General features: G+C 47.6%; 1 protein-coding gene across 2 annotated transcripts in view; it reads right to left on the bottom strand.

Annotated features, from left to right (window-relative positions):
- Positions 1-7,124: 7,124 nt before the first annotated feature.
- WNT5B (Wnt family member 5B) overlaps positions 7,125-24,503 on the bottom strand; it is a 119,263-nt gene continuing 101,884 nt past the window's right edge. For both annotated transcript variants that reach the window (XM_053556844.1, XM_053556843.1), the window contains exons 2-5: positions 19,966-20,102; positions 18,543-18,790; positions 12,679-12,971; positions 7,125-7,666 (exon numbers count right to left, since the gene is read on the bottom strand). In XM_053556844.1, coding sequence (XP_053412819.1) covers positions 7,208-7,666; positions 12,679-12,971; positions 18,543-18,790; positions 19,966-20,045 — 1,080 coding nt within the window. In that variant the 5' untranslated portion in view covers positions 20,046-20,102 and the 3' untranslated portion in view covers positions 7,125-7,207. The remainder of the gene's footprint in view (positions 7,667-12,678; positions 12,972-18,542; positions 18,791-19,965; positions 20,103-24,503) is intronic.

Raw genomic sequence — 24,503 nt, 5'->3', positions numbered from 1 at the left:
AGTAAAATAGGCTGGGTATGGTGGTGCACATCTGTAATGCTAACACTGTGGGAGACCAAGGCGGGTGGATTGCCTGAGCTCAGGAGTTCCAGAATAGCCTGAGCAAAGTGAGACCCTGTCTCTATTAAAAATAGAAAAACTAGGCTCGGCACCTGTAGCTCAAGTGGCTAAGGCTCCAGCCACATACACCAGAGCTCGTGGGTTCGAATCCAGCTTGGTCCTGCCAAACAACAATGACAACTACAACCAAAAAATAGCTGGGTGTTGTTGCAGGCACCTGTAGTCCCACCTACTTGGGAGGCTGAGGCAAGAGAATCACTTGAGCCCAGATGTTTGAGGTTGCTGTGAGCTCTACCGCACTCTACCCAGGGCTACAGTGAGTGAGACTGTCTCAAAAACAAAACAAAACAAAACAAAAAGAAGTAAAGTAACACTGACTTAACTCTTCCCAAGCCCCTCGAATGAAAAATCTAGAGCCCAGCTTTGCCGCTTTCTGGACAAGACCCTGTTCTCTGCTGTCAATCCACAAGGACTCCAGGGCCCAACTTTTTTTTTTTTTTTTTGTAGAGACAGACTCTCATTTTATCGCCCTTGGTAGAGTGCCGTGGTGTCACACAGCTCACAGCAACCTCCAACTCCTGGGCTTAGGCGATTCTGTTGCCTCAGCCTCCTAAGTAGCTGGGACTACAGGTGCCTGCCACAACACCCAGCTATTTTTTTTGTTTCAGTTTGGCTGGGGCCGGGTTTGAACCCGCTACCCTTGGTATGTGGGGCTGGCGTCTACCCACTGAGCACAGGCACTGCCCCCAGTGCCCAACTTTTGAAAAGAAGTGTGAGAAAAAAAAAAAAAAAAAGAAAAGAAGTGTGAACCTCAGAGCTATTTGACCAGAACTGCAAAGACAGTGACACTGTGTGGCCAGATGCAGAACTGCAGACTAATACAGAAAGCATTAGGCTGGTGTCAGGGGCCATGTTCTCGGATAACACATGAACATTGTCTTCTTTTGAATGGTCCATTTAAAAAAAAAAAAAAAATCCTTTTTTCTGGAGGCGCCTGTGGCTCAGTCGGTAAGGCGCCGGCCCCATATACCGAGGGTGGCGGGTTCAAACCCGGCCCTGGCTGAACTGCAACCAAAAAATAGCCGGGCGTTGTGGCGGGCGCCTGTAGTCTCAGCTGCTCGGGAGGCTGAGGCAAGAGAATCGCTTAAGCCCAGGAGTTGGAGGTTGCTGTGAGCTGTGTGATGCCACGGCACTCTACCGAGGGCCATAAAGTGAGACTCTGTCTCTACAAGTTAGAAAATACAGTGAGAAAGGAAACCCAGAACTGTACACAAGGGAGTGATATTATTTCCTACTTTACCAATGTGCCTTTTCTGTCCACAGTCTAAGATTCGAGGGCTGTATGGCTTGCGCTGTCAAATCAAGGAGGAAAGAAAGCTAGCCACAGAGCATTAGGATGTCCCCAAATGCTGCTACGTTACCCACAAGAGCTGTGGAAGGTTAACAGAAAAATCTTAGCGATCGTTATCCCTCTCAGATATTCCTTTTTGGCACACTCAGACCTTGATAAAGTAGGGAGAAGTCTGAAGGATGCAATGCCTATGATAGAGTTATCCTGTTGACAGGAAACTATCTTTAAATCATTCACAGGAATGACTGGCCTGCAAATACAGCTCAGCAGAAAAAATTTACTGTGCACGTAGGCTGGAATGACAGCCATGCACTGTCACCGAATCTAGACTGCCCCTCCGCTTCTTAGCAACTTTGCTTCCTGGACCCCACCAGGAAGATGAATGGGTGTTTGTCCCATCCTTGAGGTTATTTAGGGAAGAGGAACCTTTCTTTCATACCAGTGGGCTCAGGTTTTTACTTATTTTAGAAAAGCCTCAGGACTTGTTCCATAATTATGCATTTTCACAGATAAAGGACTCCTCAGTAAAGAATTTCCAGAGTAAAGACTCCAGTTCTCTGAATCTAACCTTTCACAGAGAGACTAATTAGAACCTAAGTATCTCCTCCTACCCTCATGAATTCTTAAATCACTCTGTTTCACTGACTTTAATCCCTACAAAGTCACAGGGTTGTGGAGAGAACCCTGACCTAGGAACCTCTCCCTGAGAGATTCAGAGTCACCTCCTGCAGCTGGAACTTTAACCTAACTCAGAAGCAGTCAGCATGCGGAGAAGAAGCTAATCTGGATGGAGGGGTGGTGGGGAGACAGAGAGAGAGCAGAGAGGAGACCTTCAAGAAGAGAGGGGAGGGAGACAGCTGCAGTGTCCAAGTTTGCTCCGGAAGACCTTGGCATCTATGGGATTCTTATGAACCCTTATAGTACCCCTTCCTTTCAATCTGGCTCAAATTGATTTCTTTCTTTTCCCTTTTAGAGACAGAGTCTCATTCTGTTGCCCTCGGTAGAGTGTCATGGCGCCACAGCTCACAGCAACCTCCAGCTCCTGGGCTTAGGCAATTCTCTTGCCTTAGCCTCAGCCTCCCGACCAGCTGGGACTATAGGCACCTGCCACAATGCCCGGCTATTTTTTGTTGCAGTTTGGCCAGGGCCGGGCTTGAACCTACCACCTTTCGTATATGGGGCCGGGACCCTACTTTTTTTTTTTTAGACGGAGTCCCACTGTGTTGCCCTTGGTAGAGTGCCAGGGTGTTCACAGCAACCTCAAACTCCTGGGCCCAAGCGATTCTCTTGCCTCAGCCTCCCGAGTAGCTGGGACCACAGGCGCCCGCCACAACGTCCGGCTATTTCTTTTTCCCTCTTGATACTGCAGTTTCCCCCTGGCTTGGCCATGAGCAGCTTTAATTATGTTTTCAGGTCTCATGGTAAGTGGCAGATAATACACATATGTGACAAATTAAATTCACAGGTAATTTTTAAAAACCTCATTGTAACTACAGTTTCTCCCACCCAGTAATTTCTCTTTTTGTTGTTGTTGTTGCAGTTTTTGGCTGGTGCTGGGTTTTGAACCCATCACCTCTGGTATATGGGGCCGGCGCCCTACTCCTTGAGCCACAGGTGCCACCCTGCACCTAGTAATTCATCAAAACTACTTTGTAAGCCTAAATTAAATGACCCATTTCTATCTTCTGCTTTTGCCGCTGGTGGAGATGCAAATGAGCAGAGTGAAGACCAAAAGTTGGCTAAATCTACATGAAGAACACCAGAACTCACCAACAGCTTAGAAAATTAACTGTGCATGGGGCTTAGCCTTCCACATCACCTCATGTCTGTTCCTCAGTGCTGGGCCAAAATCTTCTTATTTGGGGCCAATATGTGCAAACTACCCATACTTATGTTAAACCAGGAATTAAGGCATCCTTTACTTACCTGTTTTAGTATAAACATAATGCAGAGATTTTTACATAATAAAGCATTAATACTGGTAATACTTAGCAATCATGGCTTATATGGCCCCTCTCAGAGCCCAACATTTCTTCTAGAGATATGAAGCTTGTCATTACCAGCTAAGCAAAGGGCAAGGGTTCCCAATCCAGATAGATAATTCATGCTCTGTAATGTCTCAGCCAGGGTGGTGTTGTTTTTAATTTTCTACATATTCCATGCCTCCAGTGTTTCTCTACCTCCCCCTCAAAATTAATGAAAAACATTCAATTGTGCGTGCACGGGTGTGCATAAGTACACACACACACTCTTTCTCTCTCTGAGGTTCTTCCAAAATACACATGCCCAGTGTCCGTGGTGTCTGGTGATGTATCAGAGCCTGTTTTAAGATGGAAACACTGGTTTTTTCCACTCTCTCAGTGTGGTGTGGCTCTCTGCCCAAGAAATAGCTTCTTTTGTGATAAGCTTCTGCAACTGTAAGATCTTGATCTCACAGAGCAATCTCAACCACAGGATGTCTTGCTAGCTCCTAAAACTCCAGGGGATAACAGAGCTTAAGAAAGATACTAATGATTAAAGACAGGAAGCAGGGCAGATTTCAAAGGCAAAATAACCAATTTGGGGGTTTTAATGTTAAGTAGCAAGTTTTATTTTTTATCTCAAAGAATGGAGAGTGGAAGAGGACTAGATGAGCTCTCCAAATTAGGGCTTCAAATCAAGTTCTGGAGAGACTTTATGCTGGATGCTTCTGTGAATGGGGTCCGCCCTGAACTTAACCTAGCTGTGACAGCTTCCTACTAGTTGTCCATCCTGTCTTTTCCAGGGAAGCAGTCAGGCATACCTTTCTCCTAATTTTGTCTTGAAGATGAATAGCTAAGCAGATATTGCATTATATTATGCCGAGGCCGAGGGAGGTGGAACAGTGCAAGTCAGTTCTGCTCTGCTCCAGGACACTCTTTCCTGCTCATCAAAAAGCTTCCCTGAGATGGCTAAGACTGCTTGGTCCAGGCATTACACCCAATGCAATGATTTTTTTGTCAGAGTATGTGATGATTATAGTTAAGTTTCAGATATTAGGGAACTCCATCCAGGGCTGCCAAGAGAGAGCAGTAGGCTGGAAATTAAAACCAGGTTTCCTGTCCCCCTGTGGACCTCGGGCTATCTTCTTCATGTCTCTGAGTCCAGGGAATCCCTTCAGATCCCAGGCTCCACCCCAGATCAACTGAATTCAAAGTTCTGGTGCTGGAGACCTAGCACTCTACATTTTGACAAGCCCACTAAAGTTTAGGATTTGCTCAATATTTGGAGGTCCTTGTCTGGAAACTCAGGAGCTTGAGCTCTGGTTGCCACGTTCCCTTCCTGCTCCAACATTCTATGATTCTGCGCAGCTCATTTTTTTCCAGTGTGGTCTCCACATTGCCCAGCCATCTTCCCCTCAGCATTGCTGGTCACTTCACAGACAGCTGCCAATTCATCAGATTCATTAAGCACATGACAAATAATTATAAATTCATTCCAACCTATTTTGAAAATCAGTCAGTGGATGCAACACTCACACTGGTGTTTGAACACAGGACTTGCTCCCGTGTCAGAAAGAAACAATGACCTACTCCACCCACTGGCCATGACCCTGAAGGAAGACCTTGATACGAGGGGGACAATCAACTTTTAGGGATTGTGGACAAGTCACACTCAACTAATTTCTGGAGGTTTCTGAGGATGGATTAGATTTCAGCTCTTAAATTGACTGAGCACCGGATATAAAGTAACTCTCCAGACTGTTAGAACATCAGTTAGAACCATATGCCACCCAGTGCTTCAAATCCCTACCATCATGGTTGAGCTATGTGATTGCTTAGTTACAGTTAAACATGGTTAAGATGGTTAAATGGGGCCGGGCGTGGTGGCTCACGCCTGTAGTTCCAGCGCTGTAGGAGGCCGAGGCAGGTGGATTTCCTGAGCTCAGAGGTTCGAGACCAGTATGAGCAGCAGTGAGCCAGAGTAAGACCCTATCTCTACTAACATCAAGAACATCGCCAGAGGAAGATGGTTAAATGGAGACTAATAAGCCAAGGACATGGTTTTCATCTTTTGTAGATCAATTAACTTCAATCATATTCGGTCATGAATGGTCCCCTTGAAAATGTCAACCCTAATTCTGAGTTTCTTCATTGTTAAGTCAGAAGGTTCTTCTCCAGGTACTAAAGATACAAGGAGTGTATACGGCATAAAACCTCCAACAGGATCTCTTTTAAATAGCTTTGCAATGTTATTTGCTCAACACAGCCCAACTTACTAATTTCATTATTTCCACCAAAAGAAAGTTACTGGAATAAAAGTGATACCTCTATGTGGTTACCAGCTCCTTTGCAGCCTGGTCATTCTAATGCAAGCTGGCTTGATGTTTCTCTCCGTAAGTCCTTTCTCTCTTTTTAAGGTAGTAACATCACCATTCCTGGATCCCTGACCTTTGCCTTACTCACTCTCCTGTCTTCAGGTACTGGAGTCCAAAACCGCAGATGGCAATATACAGAAGGCTGCAAAGGGCATCCTCATCATCTGCGTGTCCCCGAGGACACCATGAACAAACCAGGGTAGATTGGCTGGCTGTAAAATGGAAGAATTTGAGGTTTCAATTTAAATCTCTGACTTCTTTTGTTCATAGTAATATTAATCTACCATTTATTGGGAGCTAGCCCTTAGAGAGAGAGCTTAAATACATCACCTCATTTAATTCTCATAATATCCTCCTGTCCCTCTCTAATTACTACATCAGAGCCCTGAGGAGTCTCATTTCCTTTTCCTCTTCCACATGGTGTGGTGAGGTTCTAAAGAACAGGTCAAAAATAAAAGGAGGCTCATGAAAGACAATCATGTGTCCAGATAAGGAAAGGGAGAGGAACCTCAGTGAGGGGTGTTTAATGGCAGAGAGACACTGTACACCTGGGGCAGAGATGAAGAGAGTGCACCAGGCCAGCCAGGCCTGACCTGCAGATGAGTCCTGTGGTCTGTGAAGCCCCCTGATGGGGGAGTGACAGCAGCAGCAGCAGCAGTAGCAGCAGCAGCACAAGCTTCTTCTCCCTACATGGGAGGACAGTGCAACGTCCACGCAGCCCAGGCACACACCGGGACTTCTGCAGCCCAGGCACACACTCAGTTCATGTCCTTCCTGACATGTCCGCCCAAATGACCTCCTCGCCTCTCCACTCAAGGAACTAGTGGCAGAGACTACTGAACTGTGAAGGACGAAGAATTCTTGCTGGAAAGACAGGCCCGGGAGTCTGGGGAGGTGCAGATCCCTTTGTGGTCAGCGGGTCAGAGATATCAGACCTCTTCTCATTTGAGGGAAGAACCCATCCTCATAACTGTGGGCTCTGCATACAAATGAAAGAGTAGGAAAGTACTGGGCCTCTTACTGCACCTCTGTAGATTCTGGGCAAGACCCTGCAGACATCAAGGTTGGATCTGAGTTTGGATCCTCTCGGCTGAGGTCACAGGTAATCATCTGACCAACAGAGACTTCAGACTTCCAGACAAAATCATCTCCTCCATCTAACAGCAGCCTCCGTCCACAGTAAGTATTTCCAAATCCCTGCATCCTGAGAGTCCTCACCAGAGGGAGGGAAAAGGGCCTGTCTCTCACCCACTGGGAGTAAAGAACCAGCAAAGTCCAATCCTCAGAGATCTCCAGCGTCTCTTAAATAAGCTTTGCCTTTCCATTTTCACCTTTTAATTATTTAGCATCCATCCATTTATTTATACAAATATATAATAGATTTATATAGATTTATATAATATAGACTCTTGTGAGGCAGAGTAGAGGACAGGGCCAGGGGAGTGGGCCCACCACCCTGGCTATTTACAGACATACTGGTCGACAACCTCAGTGCACTTTTTGCACTTGACAAAGCAGCACCAGTGGAACTTGCAGTGGCAGCGCTCCACCTGGACGCTCTTGAACTGGTCGTAGCCACGGCCACAGCACATGAGCTCGCAGCCATCCATGCCCTCCGATGTCTTGTTGCAGAGGCGGCCTTGGGTGCCCAGAGAGCCTGTGGTCTCATTGCGCAGGCAGTAGTCAGGGCTGGGGTCCACATAGACCAGGTCCTCTGGCGTGGGCTGGTTGAAGCGGCTGTTGACGAGCTCCAGCTTGCCCTTGCGGGTGATGCGCATGGCAGCTGCGCTGTCGTACTTCTCCTTCAGCTGGTCCCCCACCTTGCGGAACTCGGCCAGCTGGAGCCAGCAGGTCTTGAGGCTGCAGGACCCTGAGACACCATGGCATTTGCAGGCTACATCTGCCATCTTATACACTGCCTGAAGGGAGGAAAAAGAAGGGATAAGAAGGAGGATCCCTGATGGCAGAGGCCTACATGGGGGACTAAGGTGGCCACCGTGGGAAAGAGGGCAGAAAGCTTGTCAGATGTGTGCACAGCCCTCTCCGAGACACTCAGCTGCTCAGGCTGAAAGCAGATAAAGGAGCCGCACAGAGAAGGCGGCTGGAGAGGCCAATGTGCTCGCTCAGCTGCAAGGATGGCATTTGAGTCACTTTCACTGTCAAATTCATCCATTTCCCATTCCTCACAGTCTGTTGCAATACATGTTAACATTTTCATAATCAGAAAGATATTTCGATCTTGATCAAGGCTTCAACAAACAAATAAATAAAAACTATCAGCAAGGTGGTGGGCCTACCTGCCAGGTAATTCATTCACCTGAAAACCAGTCTACCCTGGAAGTCACAGAACCGTAACAGTGTGGAGTAGAGTTGAACTTGGGCTATCCCAAATTAAAATGGAAAAGCAAGAGTAGACCAGGAAGCTGCTCACAAAGTGCTTGTCAATGACAGCAACGGATACATTGTGGCAAAGAAAACCCTGGCGGCAGGCCCAGAAGTGCAGATGGCAGCATAAAAATGCAAGCCTGCTGCAGAATATTTTCTTATGCCAAGCTATTGTCACCAACTGAGTCAGGGCTCCTTTTTCAAGGGTTTCTCTTAGATTTCTTTTCAAGAGCCCCTAGATTGTGTTTTTATTCAGCACTAAGCAGACCACTGCAGGTGCAAGAAATAATTTAACCATCGTCAGCTCATACAACTGTTGTTAAAATGCTTCCTGAGTTGTTTTCTGGATATAGAATTATACCCACTATCTTATGGTAGAGAGATTGAAGCTCTACAGAGGCTCACTAACCTTTAAGACCACCCAGAAGGGAGTCGGAATGACTATCACTTTTGCACATCTTGGGGCTTAAAAGTGGCTTAGGACAGGGAAGGAAGCACGGCTCCTCCCCAAGGTTAAAGGCTCCAGCACTTGGCCTGGTAGCTCCAGGCCTGAGAAATAAAGGAACTGACACCCTATTCCAACAGGCACTTCAAAGACAGGACCTGCAATTACCCTTCTGGCCTAAATCCCTGGGTCTGAGCTGTAGCCTAACATTCCTCTGGAAATGGTCCTTAGTTTAGAGAGAGCTGGCAGGCGTCTGGTACTGCTGAAAGGGGCAAGCATTAAGGGTCAAAACCTGTGTACCTTGCTGCTTAGTGACTCAGGGCACAGGATAAGCAAACACTCAGGGAGATTTGGGGAAGGAGAGTCAGAGCAAGACTCCCTGGGGAAAAGACAAGACTTTTAGGAAAACAAATCCAAGAGGAAGTGTGTCACTGTGCTTATTGTTCAGACATCCATTCCATCCGGCCTCTAATTTGAAGACATCGTAGAAAGAGTATTTTTTCATAGTTTACTATTGATTATATATATTAGCTCTTGGGAGGGGGGTTGGAATCCTAATTTTTGGCCCATCCGGCTGACTCAAAAAGCAATAAAATGTGTTAAAAATTATTTTAGCTCTACATCTTATCCCCTGCAAAGCCCTAAGTTTCTCTTCCACTTCTGTCTAATGGGGTGCTGGGCCTGGTGACTGACAGGAATGTCACTAGGATTAGGCACCAGGCTTTTATCTGGAAAATGCTTAGAAACCCTTGAGTGACAAAACAGTATCAACCTACTGGTCTTGTCATCAGTGCCTAAAAGGAAGCTGCTAAAGAGTCTTAAAGACCAAGAGAAACTTCTAGCAAAGTATGCCCGAAGACTTACTCTGTGGACGGGATGTCAGATCTTAGACCATCTGTTTTTAAAACAGACAAAGAAAAAAAAAAAAATCCTGGGCCAGGCGTGGTGGCTCATGCCTATAATCCTAGCACTCTGGGAGGCTGGGAGGCCAAGGCTAGTGGATTGCTTGAGCGACAAGCCTGAGTAAGAGCAGGATGTTGTCACTACTAAAAATAGAAAAACTAGCTCGGCACTGTGGTGGGTGCCTGTGGTCCCAGTTACTCCAGAAGCTGAGGCAAGAGGATCACTTGAGCCCAAGAGTTTGAGGTTGCTGTGAACTATGACACCACAGCACTCTACCTAGGGCAGAGTGAGACTCTATCTCAAAAAGCCAAAAAACAAAACAAACAAACAAAATAACATACCAAACAAACAACCTGGTCCTTTAAAACACTAGCCCAAGGCATTTTCTATCCCCGCCACCATTCAGTCCTTCCTAAAGAGCTTTTTGTGTAGGTGTGAGTATTTGCTCTGAGTACCTTTGGCTTGGATGGTGATTGATGGCCCAGGCCTGTTCCTTGGGGCAGGGATGGATAAAAAATAGAGGGACAGGAATGCCCAACCTGGAGCAGACAGAAGCAAAGAGAGAGAGATAAAGGGCTGCAGAAGAGAAGAGGTGTGTGGGTTGGGGGAGGGCAGACAGGCAGAGGAAGCAGGAAGGTGTGTGAGCAGGGGCAAGGCAGATGGGAGGAGGGCTGCCAGATAAGGGCTCAACACAAACAAACAAACAATCAGGGGCCATAAAGCAAGGGGTCAGCAGGAAAGGGGTCAAGATTGTGAGGTGAAGAGGAAGAGCTTATGTCTGCTCCTCTCCCTCCAGGGTGTGATCAGGAGGCCTGCTTAGTCATAGGAGGAGCAGAGCCAGCCAGCACCTGGCCTCCCTGCATTTGACCTCTCTTGGCAGCAAAATGAGTCTTCTCTCCATGATGCAGCGAGGATTGACCCAAAGAGGACCATCCCTGTCCTCCGGAGCCCACAGCCAACCAGGTAAAAGTAGTGTAGGAAAGAGCTCCAGAAAAGCATCGAATGCTCTACTCAAGTTCAGGGGCAAGAGGAACTACCACCAAGAAGAATTGGAGAAGAATTGAAGTGAAGGAGTAGGTGATATTTGAACAAGGGTCTTAAAAAATGGATAGAATTTGGGCATTTAAGAGAGAAAGTGAAGATTTTCACTGATCTCTGTCTACACCTCAGGGTTAGACACCCAAAGATTCAGGCAAATGGATTGCTTGATCCAGAGGAAACCTTGCAAGACAAGGGTAGCTCCACAGAAGCCCCCAGAGATGTCCTCCGAGATGGCTCTCTTCTTTCTGCTCTGGTTTATTCCATAATAACCACAGAGTAGAACAAAGGCCAGAACTCCTAACATCTCCCTATGTGCACCCATTTCTGATTGAGCAGAACTAGCCTCTGAATAGGGATGCCTAAGGAAGAAACTGGGCAAGGAACCAATTCCAATTTCTACTTGATGTCAGAGACTGTTGACTCTAAGTTCACATCGGCATGCCATGTTCTACCAGGCCAATGTTATAAGCTCCCGACTCATACAAAGGACATTTCCAATTCCATTTCTTTAATATGTGCTCCTATAAAACATGAGTTAATGTTTTAAAATTTTGATATATAAAGACAATTTGGGCAATGATCAAGGCCAGCATGATGGCTCACACCTGTAATCCCAGCACTCTGGGAGGCCGAGGCAGGTAGACTGATTGAATTCAGGAGTTGGAGACCAGCCTGAGCAAGAGTGAGATCCCTGTCTCTACTAAAAATAGAAAAACTAGCCAGGTTTAGTGGCACGTGCCTGTAGTCCCAGCTACTAGGGAAGCTGAGGCAAGAGGATTACTCAAGCCCAACAGTTTAGGGGTGCCGTGAGCTATGACGCCATGGTACTCCATGTGGGGTAACAGAACGAAACTCTGTCTCAAAAAAAAAAAAAGACAGTCATATATTATGTGGGATTTAAGGCTGTTTTTTAAGGCTTGAGCCTTAAAAACGATGGTTGCCTTTTCACACTTTCACTCATATTTGAAAACTCCTAACCAGAGGTGTGTTTGCCATTAGTATCTGAATGTGTTTTTTTGCTGGGTTTTTGGATATGTATGATAGCAGTTCTTAAAAGTCAGATCTGGGGGTGGCGCCTGTAGTTCAGTGAGTAGGGCATTGGCCCCGTATACGGAGGGTGGTGGGCTCAAACCTGGCCCTGGCCAAACCGCAACAACAACAACAAAAGTCAGATCTAGTTTTACCTGCATCTTTAAATAAATCACAAACCCTAGTCTAAGTCTAATGGCAGAAATTTTGTCTTACCTGTTTTAGTTGCAAAGGAGAGTGTGTGTCAAGACAAGAATTTTAATCTAGGTGGCAACCAGGGCTCAATGGGTAGGGCACCAGCCACATACTCTCAGGCTGGTGGGACTAAACCCAGCCTGGGCCAGCTAAACAACAATGACAACTCCAACCAAAAAAATAGCCAGGTGTTGGTGGTGGGTACCTGTAATCCCACCTACTTGGGAGGCTGAGGCAAGAGAATCGCTTGAGCCCAAGAGTTTGAGGTTGCTGTAAGCTGTGAAGTCACAGTACTCTACCAAGGGCAACATACTGAGACTCTGTCTCAAAAAAAAAAAAAAAAAATTCACATGTCTGGAATTCTGACCTAAACATTGTACCTAAATCCTATAGGGATGATATCTTGTTGAGTAATAAATTATGTTTAAAAAGTGACAATCATGGGCGGTGCCTGTGGCTCAGTGAGTAGGGTGCCAGCCCCATATATGGAGGGTGGTGGGTTCAAACCTGGTCCTGGCCAAACCACAACAAAAAGAATAGCCAGGTGTTGTGGCCGGCGCCTGTGGTCCCAGCTACTCCAGAGGCTGACACAAGAGAATCGCTTAAGCCCAAGAGCTGGAGGTTGGGATCCACAGAACTCTACTGAGGGCCACATAGTGAGACTCTGTCTCAAAAAAAAAAAAAAGAAGTGACAATCACAAGAGGGAAATGGGGCATTTTGAGTTGCTCAATAATGTGGACAACTAGTTAGCTAGATCAGCAACCTGCAGGTGAGAATCTTCAGGGTCTGACCAACTGGCTTCACTGATGGCCTACTGGTCTACACTGTGCAGGGAGGGCAGGGGAGAGAGGGAAGGAGTGCAGGGGGAAGGAGGGGAAAGGGGAGGGAAGAGAGAGGGAAGGGAAAGGGAGGAGGGGAAGGGTCCATCTTACCCTGCGACCGGCCTCATTGTTCTGCAGGTTCATGAGCACTCGGCCCTGCTCCTCCGATCCCTTGGCAAAGTTCTTCTCCCGTTCCCGGGCATCCACAAACTCCTTAGCAAAGCGGTAGCCGTACTCCACATTGTCCCCACAGCCTCCCCAGAGCCAGTCCCGGGGCAGGTCCTTGGGCCTGGCGGTGCGGCTGCAGCCGCAGGTGGACAGCTCGCCCTCACGGCAGGCGCGGCTGATGGCGTTGACCACACCCGCAGCGCTCACAGCGTAGGTGAAGGCCGTCTCCCGGCTGCCTGTAGGGGAGACCCAACAGGTAGGAGGGCGCCTCTCAATCCCTCTCTCCACCTCCTCCCGACGGACCCAGGCTCTGCTGGGACACTCCTGGAAGGACCTGCACTCCCACAGCTCAAACCTCATGAACAAGGGCTGAAATCGGCCTGGTTTTTTCTGTCTCTTGGCCCTAGCTCTGCCCTATAAGAGCAGACAGAATAAAACTAATCCCTCCAAGCCTGGCCTCCACTGATACCCACTGCAGAAAAGTCAACATGGCCTGCAGATTCCCAGGAGGGATACACCTCAACAGAAACGGACAGAACATGGGAGGCTAGAGGACTGAGGAAGAAATCACGGAATCAATAGCAGGACTCTTAACTTAACATTCCCCCCTCACAGATGCCATTTTGCACTACTCTATGAGCTACACATTGGTCTTTTTTTTTTGCTGCTGCCAATATCTAGCTAGAGAGTGCAGAGACCAAGAATTGAAGGTGAACTAGAATTATAATGTCCAGAAAATTCCAAGCTATCTCTGTCTTTTCCAGAAGATTCATTGCCTCCTAACTCAAGAGCACTGGAGAACCTGCAATTCAAATCTATGGTACCTGCAATTTCAGACACTGAACAGTTCCTCTAAATATCCAGATCATTTTCCAGTAGAAAATCCCAACTGTGTTCCTCTTTATTACCATAGTGAACCACTCAAAAACTCATATGATGTATGTTCTACTTCAACAAAAATGTGTCTAAAAAATACTCAACTGCTGGAGAAATGCAAACCTAACTAAAATCACAAGAAAATACCATTTCACAGCTACTAAGATGGCTATAATCACAAACACAGGTGATAGCTAGGTGTGGTGGTACATGTTTGTAACATCAGCTATTTGGGAGTCTAAGGAGGGAGGATTACTTGAGGCCAGCAATTCAAAACTAGTCTGGGCAAGATATGATATAGAACCCCCCATCTTTCCAAAATATTTTTAAAAATTACATGATGGTGGCATGCACTTGATGTAAGAGGGTTTTTAGAGCCCAGGAGTTGGAAGCTATCGTGAGCTATGATCATGCTACGGTCTTAAAAAAAAAAGGTACTAACAAGTTGGTGAAGATACAGAAAATTGAGAACATTCCGGTAGATTTTTTTTTTTTTTTTTTGAGACAGAGTCTCACTATGTCACCCTTGGTGGAGTGCCATGGCACTCTCACAGCTCACAGCAACCTCAATCTCTTGGGCTTAAGCGATTCTCTTGCCTCAGCCTCCCAAGTTGCTGGGACTACAGGCACCCCTACAATGCCTGGCTATTTTTTGGTTGAAGTTATCATCATTATTTAGCTGGCCTGGGCCAGGCTTGAACCTGCCAGCCTAGGTGCATGTGGCTGGCGCCATAACCACTGTGCTACGGGAGCCGAGCCTGTATTTATTTATTTATTTATTTTTAACCAATTGGAGGTTTGTGGCAGTTCTGTGTGGAGCATGTCTACCAGTGCCATTTTTCCAACAGCACATGCTCACTTTGTGTCTGTCACCATTTTTTAGCAAGAAAGTATTTTTAATTAAAGTATGCATATTATTTTTAAAATATAAAGCTATTGGACACTTTATAGACTATAATATAATGTAAACATAACTTTTTTATGCACTAGGAAACCAAAAAAACTCATGTGACTTGTTTTATTGTGATATTCACTTTGTTGCAGAGGTCTGGAACCAAACCCACAATATCTCTGAAATATGCCTGTGTATATACTAAAGAGAAATAAAAACATATGTCTACACAAAAACTTGCATATGAATGCTCATTGTAGCATTATTCATAATAGCCCAAACATAGAAACAACCAAATTGCCCATCAATGGATGGATGGATAAATAAAATGTGGTATTATTCATAAAATGAAATATTATTTTGCCACACACATGCAAGCAATAAAGTACTGATATATGCTATGACATGGATGAACCTTTAAATAACCATGCTATGTAAAAGAATCTAGTGACCAAAGGCCACATATTGTATGATCCAATTTATAGGAAATGTCAGTACAGGCAAATCCATAGAAACAGAAAGATTAGCAGTTGCCTAGGGTTGGGGGTTGGGGCTTGGGGGATGGGGTGAGACAGTTAATGGGTGTGTCTTTCTCTATGGGGTGATGAAAATATTCTGGAATTAAATAGTGGTGATGGTTGTACCACCTGTGAATATACTAAAAGCCATTTAATTAAATACTTCAAAATGGTTAACGATAAAATGGTGAATGGGTATGTGAATTATATATCTCAAAAAAGCTGTTATAAGAAAAATAGATAATACTCGTAAGGAGTCAGATTTGGAAGGAAGAGAGGGGCCCTTTGGCAGGAAATAGATTCAATCCTGATCTCAGAGATCAAACCAGGCAGAACCTTCTGTCCTCTATTTCCTTCTCTCCTGAGTCTCCTGGTTAGAAGCAGACACTCCTGTCTTGGCAGGTGGAGAGGGAAGCAGTCTGCAGTCCATTAATAGGTCCGGAGTGACCTCCCACTTCGCCCTGCTTCTTGATTGTCTAGGTGTAACACAGGGAGATTTGCAGCCAGACCACACCACTGGGGGAGTCAGTTTTTCTCAGTTAACCCGTGGTGGACTTCTGGTCTGTTGTGAAACAGGAAGAGCCCAAGAAAAACCTGAAAGACCGCAAGAAGTTATACTGGTGATTCTGCTAACAGGAAGGACATGTGTGTCAGTGTGGAACCACAACCAGAGTACAGGGTCTAGGCTAGGGGAATGAGGCTGTGACAGCATCTGAGATAATAAGACAACCAAAGAGGCCTTCAGGGAGGAGGGTCTGGCCCTCACTTAGAGGAACTAATTTTTCTAAAATGTACCCTCAACCCCCTTACACAGCATCCTGGAAGTGGAAAGGGCCTGGGAAGTGCCACCCAGGGCCATACTGCACCCCCTGGGAGCATTCGTTTCACAGCATGTCTCAGAGAAAGGGGCTAGGGTTTCAAGGTAACCCATTCCATCTTTTTGAAATGACTCTCATCACCAGGATATTCTCTCTTGTACTAAGCTGAAATCTGCCTTCCCATAGCTCCCGCCTGCTGCAGGTGCCCTGTCTAATCCCTTTCCATTTGACAGTTCTTCAGTATTTGAAAACAACTAAGAAACCTTTTACATTTTCTCATTTCCAACCTACATATGTCTAATGTCTTTCCACCATTTATAGCAAATATGCTTTTCAGAGATGAAGCAGTCTTCTCAGAATTGCCTTTTAAAATAATGTACCTGCAGCTAAACATAATACACCAGACGCTGTATACTTTAAGACCCAGATTTGTCCCCAGGTGCATTAGCTGTCTCTTACAGTCATTCTGCCTGTTCTTTTGGTTATCTGGACCCTTGGGTGAGCTTAGTGAGAGTACACTACTGCTGCTACACTCCGTAAGGAAGAGATAAGTTACGCTTCACAATGAGTAAGGAGCATGGGGCTAATTAACATGTCCAATGGTCCAGAGTGGAAACTCAAACCATCTCAAGGATAAAAGGCTAGTAAACCAGCAGCTATGGAGCTACTGGAGAGACTTGTTTCTTCACCCTACAAGGAGACAGCAGGACGATATCATGCTCTCTCTGTTCTACAGTAGCTGGACCACCAGGAAGGTGCCTCCCTGCTCCCTAAGCTGAGGCTGGGTGAGCACCAAGGTTTCTCCAAACTGCTCTGCCGCCCTCTAGTGATAGACTGATGCAGCAGCTTCAAAGAAGAACAGATAAGACAGCTGCGTGTAGGGGCTCACAGTGTAATCCCTGCACTCTGGGAGACCTAGGTGGGAGGATCCTTGAGCTCAGGAGTCTGATAACAGCCTGAGCAAGAACTAAAAATAGCAAATTAGCTATACGCCTGTAGTCTTAGCTACTCCGGAGGCTGAGGCTGGAGCCCAGGCATTTGAGGTTGCTGTGAGCCGGTCTGACCCCACTACACTGTAGCCATGGGGACGAAGCAAGACTCTCAACACTCTGTTTCAAAAAAAAAAAAAAAAAAAGTAAGCGGATTTTCAAAAGAAGTAAGAGGACTTTCTAAGGCAGAAGTGAGGACAGCTGCCCCAGTTCGAGCCCTCGGGGACACTACCCAAAGGAATGGGGAAAATCAGGTAAACAGAAGAGCTCTATTTTGGAACAGAATGGGGTACAGAGAGATCTGCTCTCTCTGCTTTCTTTGATGAGGTCTCTTTCGATGAGTCATTTCACCATGCAAATCTGAACCCAGTGGAGCTTCTGTTCCTGCCAACCCTTTCTTTCCTCACTTTCTGGCCTTTACTCACACGAAATAACACATGAAAAGGATCTAGCCAATGTCAGGTACACATCGGGCCCTCAGTAAATAGAAGCTCCCATGGAGTGATTAGAGCCTTTCTCCCCATCTGGGTCATTCAAAACCCAGGGCAGGGAGTGCTGTTCACTCAGACTTTCTCTAGGGACGAAGGGACAAATACCGAGTGCATTTGAGAGGAATCAATACATTGTGAATAAATCCTAGGAAGCCCCCAAGTCCACTCTTCTGGGAAAGCTGCCCTGTAACGCTGCCACAGGAATACATAAGCATTTCTTCTGTGTACCTTGGGCTGATACCAGAGGAAGCAAGAGAGCATCAAGGTTCAAAGTGCTCTTCCTCCCAAGCTTTACTTCTCAACATGGGCAGAGAGGGTAGGGAAAGAGGTCTGGAATACATAGGAAGGGGAGAAGGGAGCAGCCCTATTTCTCTAACTCTCCTACTCCACTGCCAGGCTAAAAGAATTCTTTGGGAAAACCCCAGGCTCAGGTAACTCTAGAAAGTCACCTTTCTTAGGGGAACTGTTCTGAGAATGTGAGACAGGACCAACCCAAAGTTCTAACACCTTCCTTTTATGGCCCTGGGGACAAGACCCAGTAGAATAGAGCCGGATTTCTCAATTTCTTGCCAGAGAGGGGAGGATTGCATTTCAAAAGGACCTAAAACAATTAGACCGAAGATCACACCTCCATCTAAGCAATAGGGCAGCCAAAGAATCCCAGGCCAGCATGGGAGAGGGGAAGGGACAGGAATCCAGGAAGATGGGCCCTCTCCCTCTCATCTTTGTCTTTATCTGACCCCTTCCCCCACTTTCACATACATCCCATTGCAAATGAAAAAGCCAACACAGGATCTGGGTCAGGTTATTAACAGCTATCACCAGTTTGGCCCAAGGTTTCCATCTCTCTTTCAAGGGTCTGACTGAAAGAGGCAAAACTCCTACGGACATTCAGGCCTGCAATCTTTGGTTCTCTACCCCAAACTCTTAAAACAAAACAAAGCAAAAGAAAACCAAACGAAAAACAATGACAAAAATGAACAGGAGGCCCTGGGTGCACAGAGAGACAAAGTGGTGGGCGGGTCTCCTAATCCTCTCTAACTCAACTCAGATGTTTTGCCCCTGCCAGAAAGAGTCACAAACAGCCTGCCCTAGGGTGAAGATGGGGGAGCACCAGACTGGGCTTCCTGTGTGGCTTTCGGTCTTCTTGCACACCACTGCCAAGGAAGCCAAGCAAGATGAGCGCAGTTCCTTCGGCCAGGCCCTTCCACAGTGCCCCTTACCTATCTGCATGACTCTGCCAAAGACAGATGTGTTGTCCACGGTGCTGCAGTTCCACCGTCGCTGCCGGAATTGGTACTGGCACTCCTTGATGCCCGTCTTGGCTCCCTCCCCTATGTAGGCCATGTGTTCCTGGTACAACTGGCACAGCTTTCTCTGGCCAGGGGAGAGCCCAGGAAGCTGACTGCACACAGGCTGGGCACCGATGATAAACATCTCGGGTCTCTGCACCGGGTTCATAGCTAGTGACCTATGGGATAGCAATCCAGAAAGGAGGGGAAGAGGCCAAGTGTGAGTGTAGGCCTGTGTACAGCATCCATCATTTGTCTAACACATGTACTGAACACTTTCCTGGGCACAAGGCCCTGGACTAAGGGTCTGGAAGAGAAAATTAGTAAAACAGAGTGACTGAAAGAAACAGAGGCATGACCACCAGTGACATATGAGATGCCACATGCCTGGGCAGACTGGAGCTTCTGGATCCATGGTGATAAGACAGGGAGCTCTTCCAGCTGAGGAGAAGCCGTTATAAGGAAATGGCCAGAATTTGAACTCAGTCTGAAGGCTGGGGGCAGGCAAAGGAGATGGGAGCAGAGGAGGGGGGCAAGTATTCATTTGAGGCCACAAAGAGAGCCAAAGCTCAGCAGGAGAGCTCTGTCTTACTCAAGCAGTAGAAGATTAGTTCAGTTTAGCCCAAGTACAGGACATGTGCTGAGGGCACTCAGTCCCTTTCAGAGGAATTCCCCTTAAGCCTTAAAATAGGATCCAGTTTACACACATCACAATATCATCTGCATGTTTCTACTTCCTATCTCCCCTACACTACTCTCCATAAGTTTGGGAATCTCCTTTTTGCTCATCACCTACCAGCCACATTCAGTGTTAAGTTAGATGAGAAGGCTGTGAATTTGCCATTTAAGTAAAAACATGAGCAGAGGACAGTCCAGGTGGTGACTGCCTGCCATTTCCATTGAATTAGCGATAATAATGGCCTTAAAGACACAAGAAGAAAGCCATACATGATCCTGGGAGTCCCTCATTTGGTCTTCAGGCTTATAATATAGAAACTCTACTCTCCCTGCTCCATCAGGAAAAAAGAAAAAAAAAAAAAACAACCTGCGAGGTGTCAATATTCTTTTTGACTCAAAAGCAACAATTCATGGGGATAGAGGAAGGTCCAGGGAAAAGGGAATGTAGACAGAATCAGAAAAAACAAACAACTGAGTTGATCCTTTATCCTCCCTCAGGAACCCTTAACTATGGGGGCTGGAGTGACAGAACTGTCTGTAGTTTTCCTGGGATAAAAGAGGTCCTTAGCATGCCTATAATTGAGACCTGATCATGACACAGGGTGCCCTTTCTCCTCATCTCAATTATGAAGGAAGCCTTAAGCTATGGAAGCAGGACTTGAGCCCCCTCACTCACCACCAAGAGTTGGCATCTGTCAGAAGCTGAGCCCAGCTGGAGAGCAGAGCAGCAGTGAACAGCAGCAGCAGGCTGGGCATGGTTGGCCTCAGGCCTCCCCAGTGCCTTGGGACTGGCAGCTTCCAGAATGGGGCTCCCTGGAGACAACAGAAGGGAAGGGCGGGTCAGTGTGGAAATGCGGCAGATAAGGGAGACCAGGAGAGAGGGGCGGGGAGCACAGGAGGCGCTCTGGGGTGGACCCAGAGTCAAGTTCTGCTCCCCCTAAGAAAATTCCACCTCTTTCCAGCCTCCATCCCCAATTGCCTATCTTCTCACCCTAGGCGTTTTATGTCTCCCATCCCATCTGTGGGAACCCTGTGGAGGACCTAGTCGCCAAGGAAACAATGAGCTGAGAAAACAGAAAAGAGGAATGAAAAATCATTTCAAGAACAGAGTATGCCATGTGCAGCACCTGGGAAGCTGCCTTGGCTGCTGCACAGCACACCTGCCCCTTTTGCAGAACACCCAGGGAAATGAGGGTCATTCCCAGCCACATACTCCTCCCTTTTCACCACTCACTCCAGCCCAGTGACTTATTTCTCTCCCCATAGAGGTTAAAGGAAAATTGGTGAGTTAGATTTACCCACACTCAGAGGTACTTCCCCTCTCAGTCTGTACCTTTCTCACCCCAAACAAGCTATCCAGATCCCAACCTTTGTTTGCAGAGCAGGACTTTTCACTTTCTTAAGTCGCCTTCTCTGAGAAATGCAAAAGCCACACAGCGAAACCCTGGGTGGCCCTGGAGAGGCGGCACTGGACACCTTGCCCAGCGCAGCACTGGGGCGCAGTTAGCGCCCAGGCGGCATCTCTTGCACTAAATGTCTGGGTTGAGGACACATCTTCCAGAAGCCACCATCCTTTCCTCATGGCTCCAGAGGCTTTTGTCACCAATGGTGGTGTCTACATCCCCAAAGAACACCTTCCCCTGAGCCCTTCCAAACGTGCGGAAAATCCATGCTCTGGATTCCAGCGCGGGTCTACAAAACACGCCCCCTGGACTCACCCCCACCTCGACTCACACCCTTCTCCCTTAGCCTCCATCTGGGCGTGACCCCACACGCGCCCAGAGGCCTCCCCGGAACCCCTGAGCACCTGCCGCCCCGCGCGCCCGCCGGTCTCACCGCGCTGCTCCGGCGCTTCGGGCTCTGCGAGCTCTTCGGGAGGGGGCGGCAGGGGCTTTGGGTCATCAGCCTAGGTAATATTTTTGTCCTGGGGCCACCAAGAGAAGGTGGCCAGAGCAGATCCTGGAAAATGGGGACACAGCCTTTCCCCCACCCACTTTTGCGTTCTTCTAGAGGTCTGGCCGGGGAGGGAGCACCAATGGGCAGGTGTGCGGGGAGGACAGGGGACAGATCAAAGAAGAAACTTGCTCCTTCCCTTTTGTCATGCAGAGCCAGCTCGGAAATGATCCGGCCTCCAGCCCGCCCGCCTAACTGCTCCCCACACTCGGCTCCTCTCAGACCTCTGCTCCTCTGAAGGATGCCCCCGCCGCCCCCCCATAAATTCTCCTGTCCCTCAGGGCAGGCGGTCTGTGAATGCGCCGGCTGGAACCGAGAGAGATGGAGCAGAGATAGGGCTGGCACCAGAAGCTAATGGCTTTATAGAGGGGAGGGGACCAGGTCCCGAGGAAGGAGGACGAGAGAAAAGCTTCAAAGAGTTTCCTTGTCCAAACATCCTCAACCCCACCTACCGGCCCTTCCTCAGGCCGAGGAGTCAGGGCTGCCCATCCTCTCTCCTGCCTGTACCCTGAGGCCCACCGCATGCCCTTCCCCTAGGCCCTAAGCCTGCCAACACCTACACTGGGGGACATCTATCCTTTCACATTCCCACCACCTGACAGAGTTCTTCCTCCCAGCTGAAGGCACCTCTTGTCCCTGCGATCCCCTTCTCCTCTGCCACTGCCATCCATCAGGCTCCTGTGAGGTCTCTCTGGCCCTGCAGTACCCAGGTTTAACCCAGGCCACCGTGGAGGCCACCATTTCTGAGCCAGGGACAAGAGTCAGTGCCTGCTAAAGGTCACAGTGGCTTTGACTGCCCCAGTGACAGGCTGACAGGCCAGAGAAGTGCAGACTGCCCAAGAGCTGCTAATCCCGCCCTTTGGTGCCTTATAAACATACATGGTGACAGGAATCACTCTCAGCGCTGTTCCCACCACCTTGTATCTTCCGTCAAAAATGTATTTTTTTTTTTTTCTTTTTTTTGGCCGGGGCTGGGTTTGAACCCGCCACCTCCGGCATATGGGATCAGCGCCCTACTCCTTGAGCCACAGGCGCTGCCCCATCAAAAATGTATTTTAAATACATTTTTAAATGCATTTAAAAAATGTATTTTAGGGCTCGGCGCCTGTGGCTCACGCAGCCAAGGCGCCAGCCACATACACCTGAGTTGGCAGGTTCGTATCCAGCCTGGGCCTGCCAAACAACAATGATGGTTGCAACCAAAAAACAGCTGGGCAGTGTGGCGGGCGCCTATAGTCCCAGCTACTTGGGAGGCAGAGGCAGGAGAATCTCTTGAGCCCAGGAGCTGGAGGTTGCTGTGAGCTGTGATGCCATAGCACTCTACCTAGGGTGACAGCTTGAGGCTCTGTCTCAAAAAAAAAAGTATTTTAGAAATTACAGAAAAGGAGGGGGCTTTAGCTTGCCTGCTGGCTTCTCTCTTTGCCTCCCAGATGTATGGAACTGAAACCCCCAACTGCACACACCAACCCCCTGAGGATGCTCTCTGTCCTGGTAGGCAGATGCGAGCCTCGCTGTGTGCAAACAAAACTGAAGCCTGGCAGCTGTCTGCCCTCTTGTGTGGGCGTGGGAGGAGAAAGGACCCCTTAGCAAGGTAAATGCTGGTGACCAGTTTCTTTATTTTGGGCAGAATGGAAACTTTTTGCCTCAGCCCAACAGGGAAGGCTGGAAGTTGTGTGGGCCTCATGGTTTGGTCGTAATGAGCAAATCCGCCACAGTGGGTCCTGGCAGATTCACGGCAGGACTCCACCAGAGGAGGCTCTCCCTGTGTAGGAGGGAAGACCTGCTAAATACCCCAAAGGCAGGGAAAATGAGTTCCTTCTGTTGCCTTTGTGGTAACTACAGATTTCCCCAGAGACCTAAAATCTTTCCCTTCCTAAGGGGCAAGTATCATTCTGAACACACCAAACACTCCTTAAGTATGTGAGAATCAGGGTTTTTATTCTTTAGCCTGGGGTGGGGTGAGAGGAATTGTAAAATCCCAGAGGGCTGGGGTGGTGCCTATAGCTCAAGGAGTAGGGCGCTGGTCCCATATGCCGGAGGTGGTGGGTTCAAACCCGGCCCGGCCAAAAACTGAAAAAAAAAAAAAAAAAATCCCAGAGGGCTGGAATGAGCTGGTCAGATGTCTGCTCTGCTCTACTTAGTTAATTCATTCATTCAATAAATTCATTAAGCCTATTATGTGTCAGTTACTGCTCTAAGTGCTGAAGATACAGCAATGAACAAACAAATACATAATATATTAGGTACAGTATTTGCTATGAGGAAAAATGAAGAGGGGACAAGAATCAAGAGTGATCAGGGATGCGAGTTTACATGATGTAGGGTCCTTGGGAAAGCTATTCTCTGAAGCATTTGCCCACCTTCTCCAGACCTCTGTGCAGATGGAATGGCAGCAGGGTTTAACTCTGCCACACCTCCAACATCCGGCTGCTGCACGCCAAGGTCCCTCGCTGACACTGCACAGCTGCCCTTTATCAGTGCAACCAAATGGGCACATACTTAAAAACAGAAAGTCCAGGTCCTTTTCCTTTTTCTGATAGGATTTAGTCACCCATTTTCATTCCCTTAAAGGCCATGGCCATCCAGCCCAGAGTTAAAAGACCAAAGAGGGAGGCCCTGGGCAAGTAGAACTGAGACCCCAAGCAACCTCTGTGCTTGCCAGACGCTTCAGAGCAGCTCCGACAATGAAAACCTCACTCCAAAGGACAAGGGGTTGATTTCAGGTCATTAGCCATTTAACAAAACCATCTCTGGATGTGTGGGACTGACTTTCCCTAGAGTCTAAGGACTCAAGTAACTCATGAGTTGCACAGGAAATGGTGTCACCTCCCATACCTGCCCCCTTTCTCCAGACAGATACCCTTCCACCTAGAAACCTACCCAGAAATAACCAAGAGCCTAGAAGGGGAGCCTCTGTAAGGTTGCCACTGGCTAACCATTCACTATTCCATGACCCAGTGGGAACTATATAAGGTGTAATTTAAAAATAAATCAGCAGACTTGGTGCCTGTAGTTCAGTGAGTAGGGTGCCAGCCACATACACCAAGGCTGGTGAGTTCGAGCCCAGCCCGGGCTTGCTAAACAACAATGACAACAGCAACCAAAAAATAGCCTGCCATTGTGGCGGCTGCCTATAGTCCCAGCTACTTGAGAGGCTGAGGCAAGAGAATCGCTTGAGCCCAAGAGTTTGAGGTTGCTATGAGCCGTGACTCTATGGCACTCTACCAAGGGCGACATAGTGAGACTCTGTCTCAAAAAAAA

Source organism: Nycticebus coucang, chromosome 12, assembly GCF_027406575.1.
Source record: "Nycticebus coucang isolate mNycCou1 chromosome 12, mNycCou1.pri, whole genome shotgun sequence".
In the NCBI taxonomy this organism is placed as follows: Eukaryota; Metazoa; Chordata; class Mammalia; order Primates; family Lorisidae; genus Nycticebus; species Nycticebus coucang.
The sequence above is the reverse complement of the archived record's forward strand: the minus strand, read 5'-3'. Positions and strand labels throughout refer to the sequence as shown.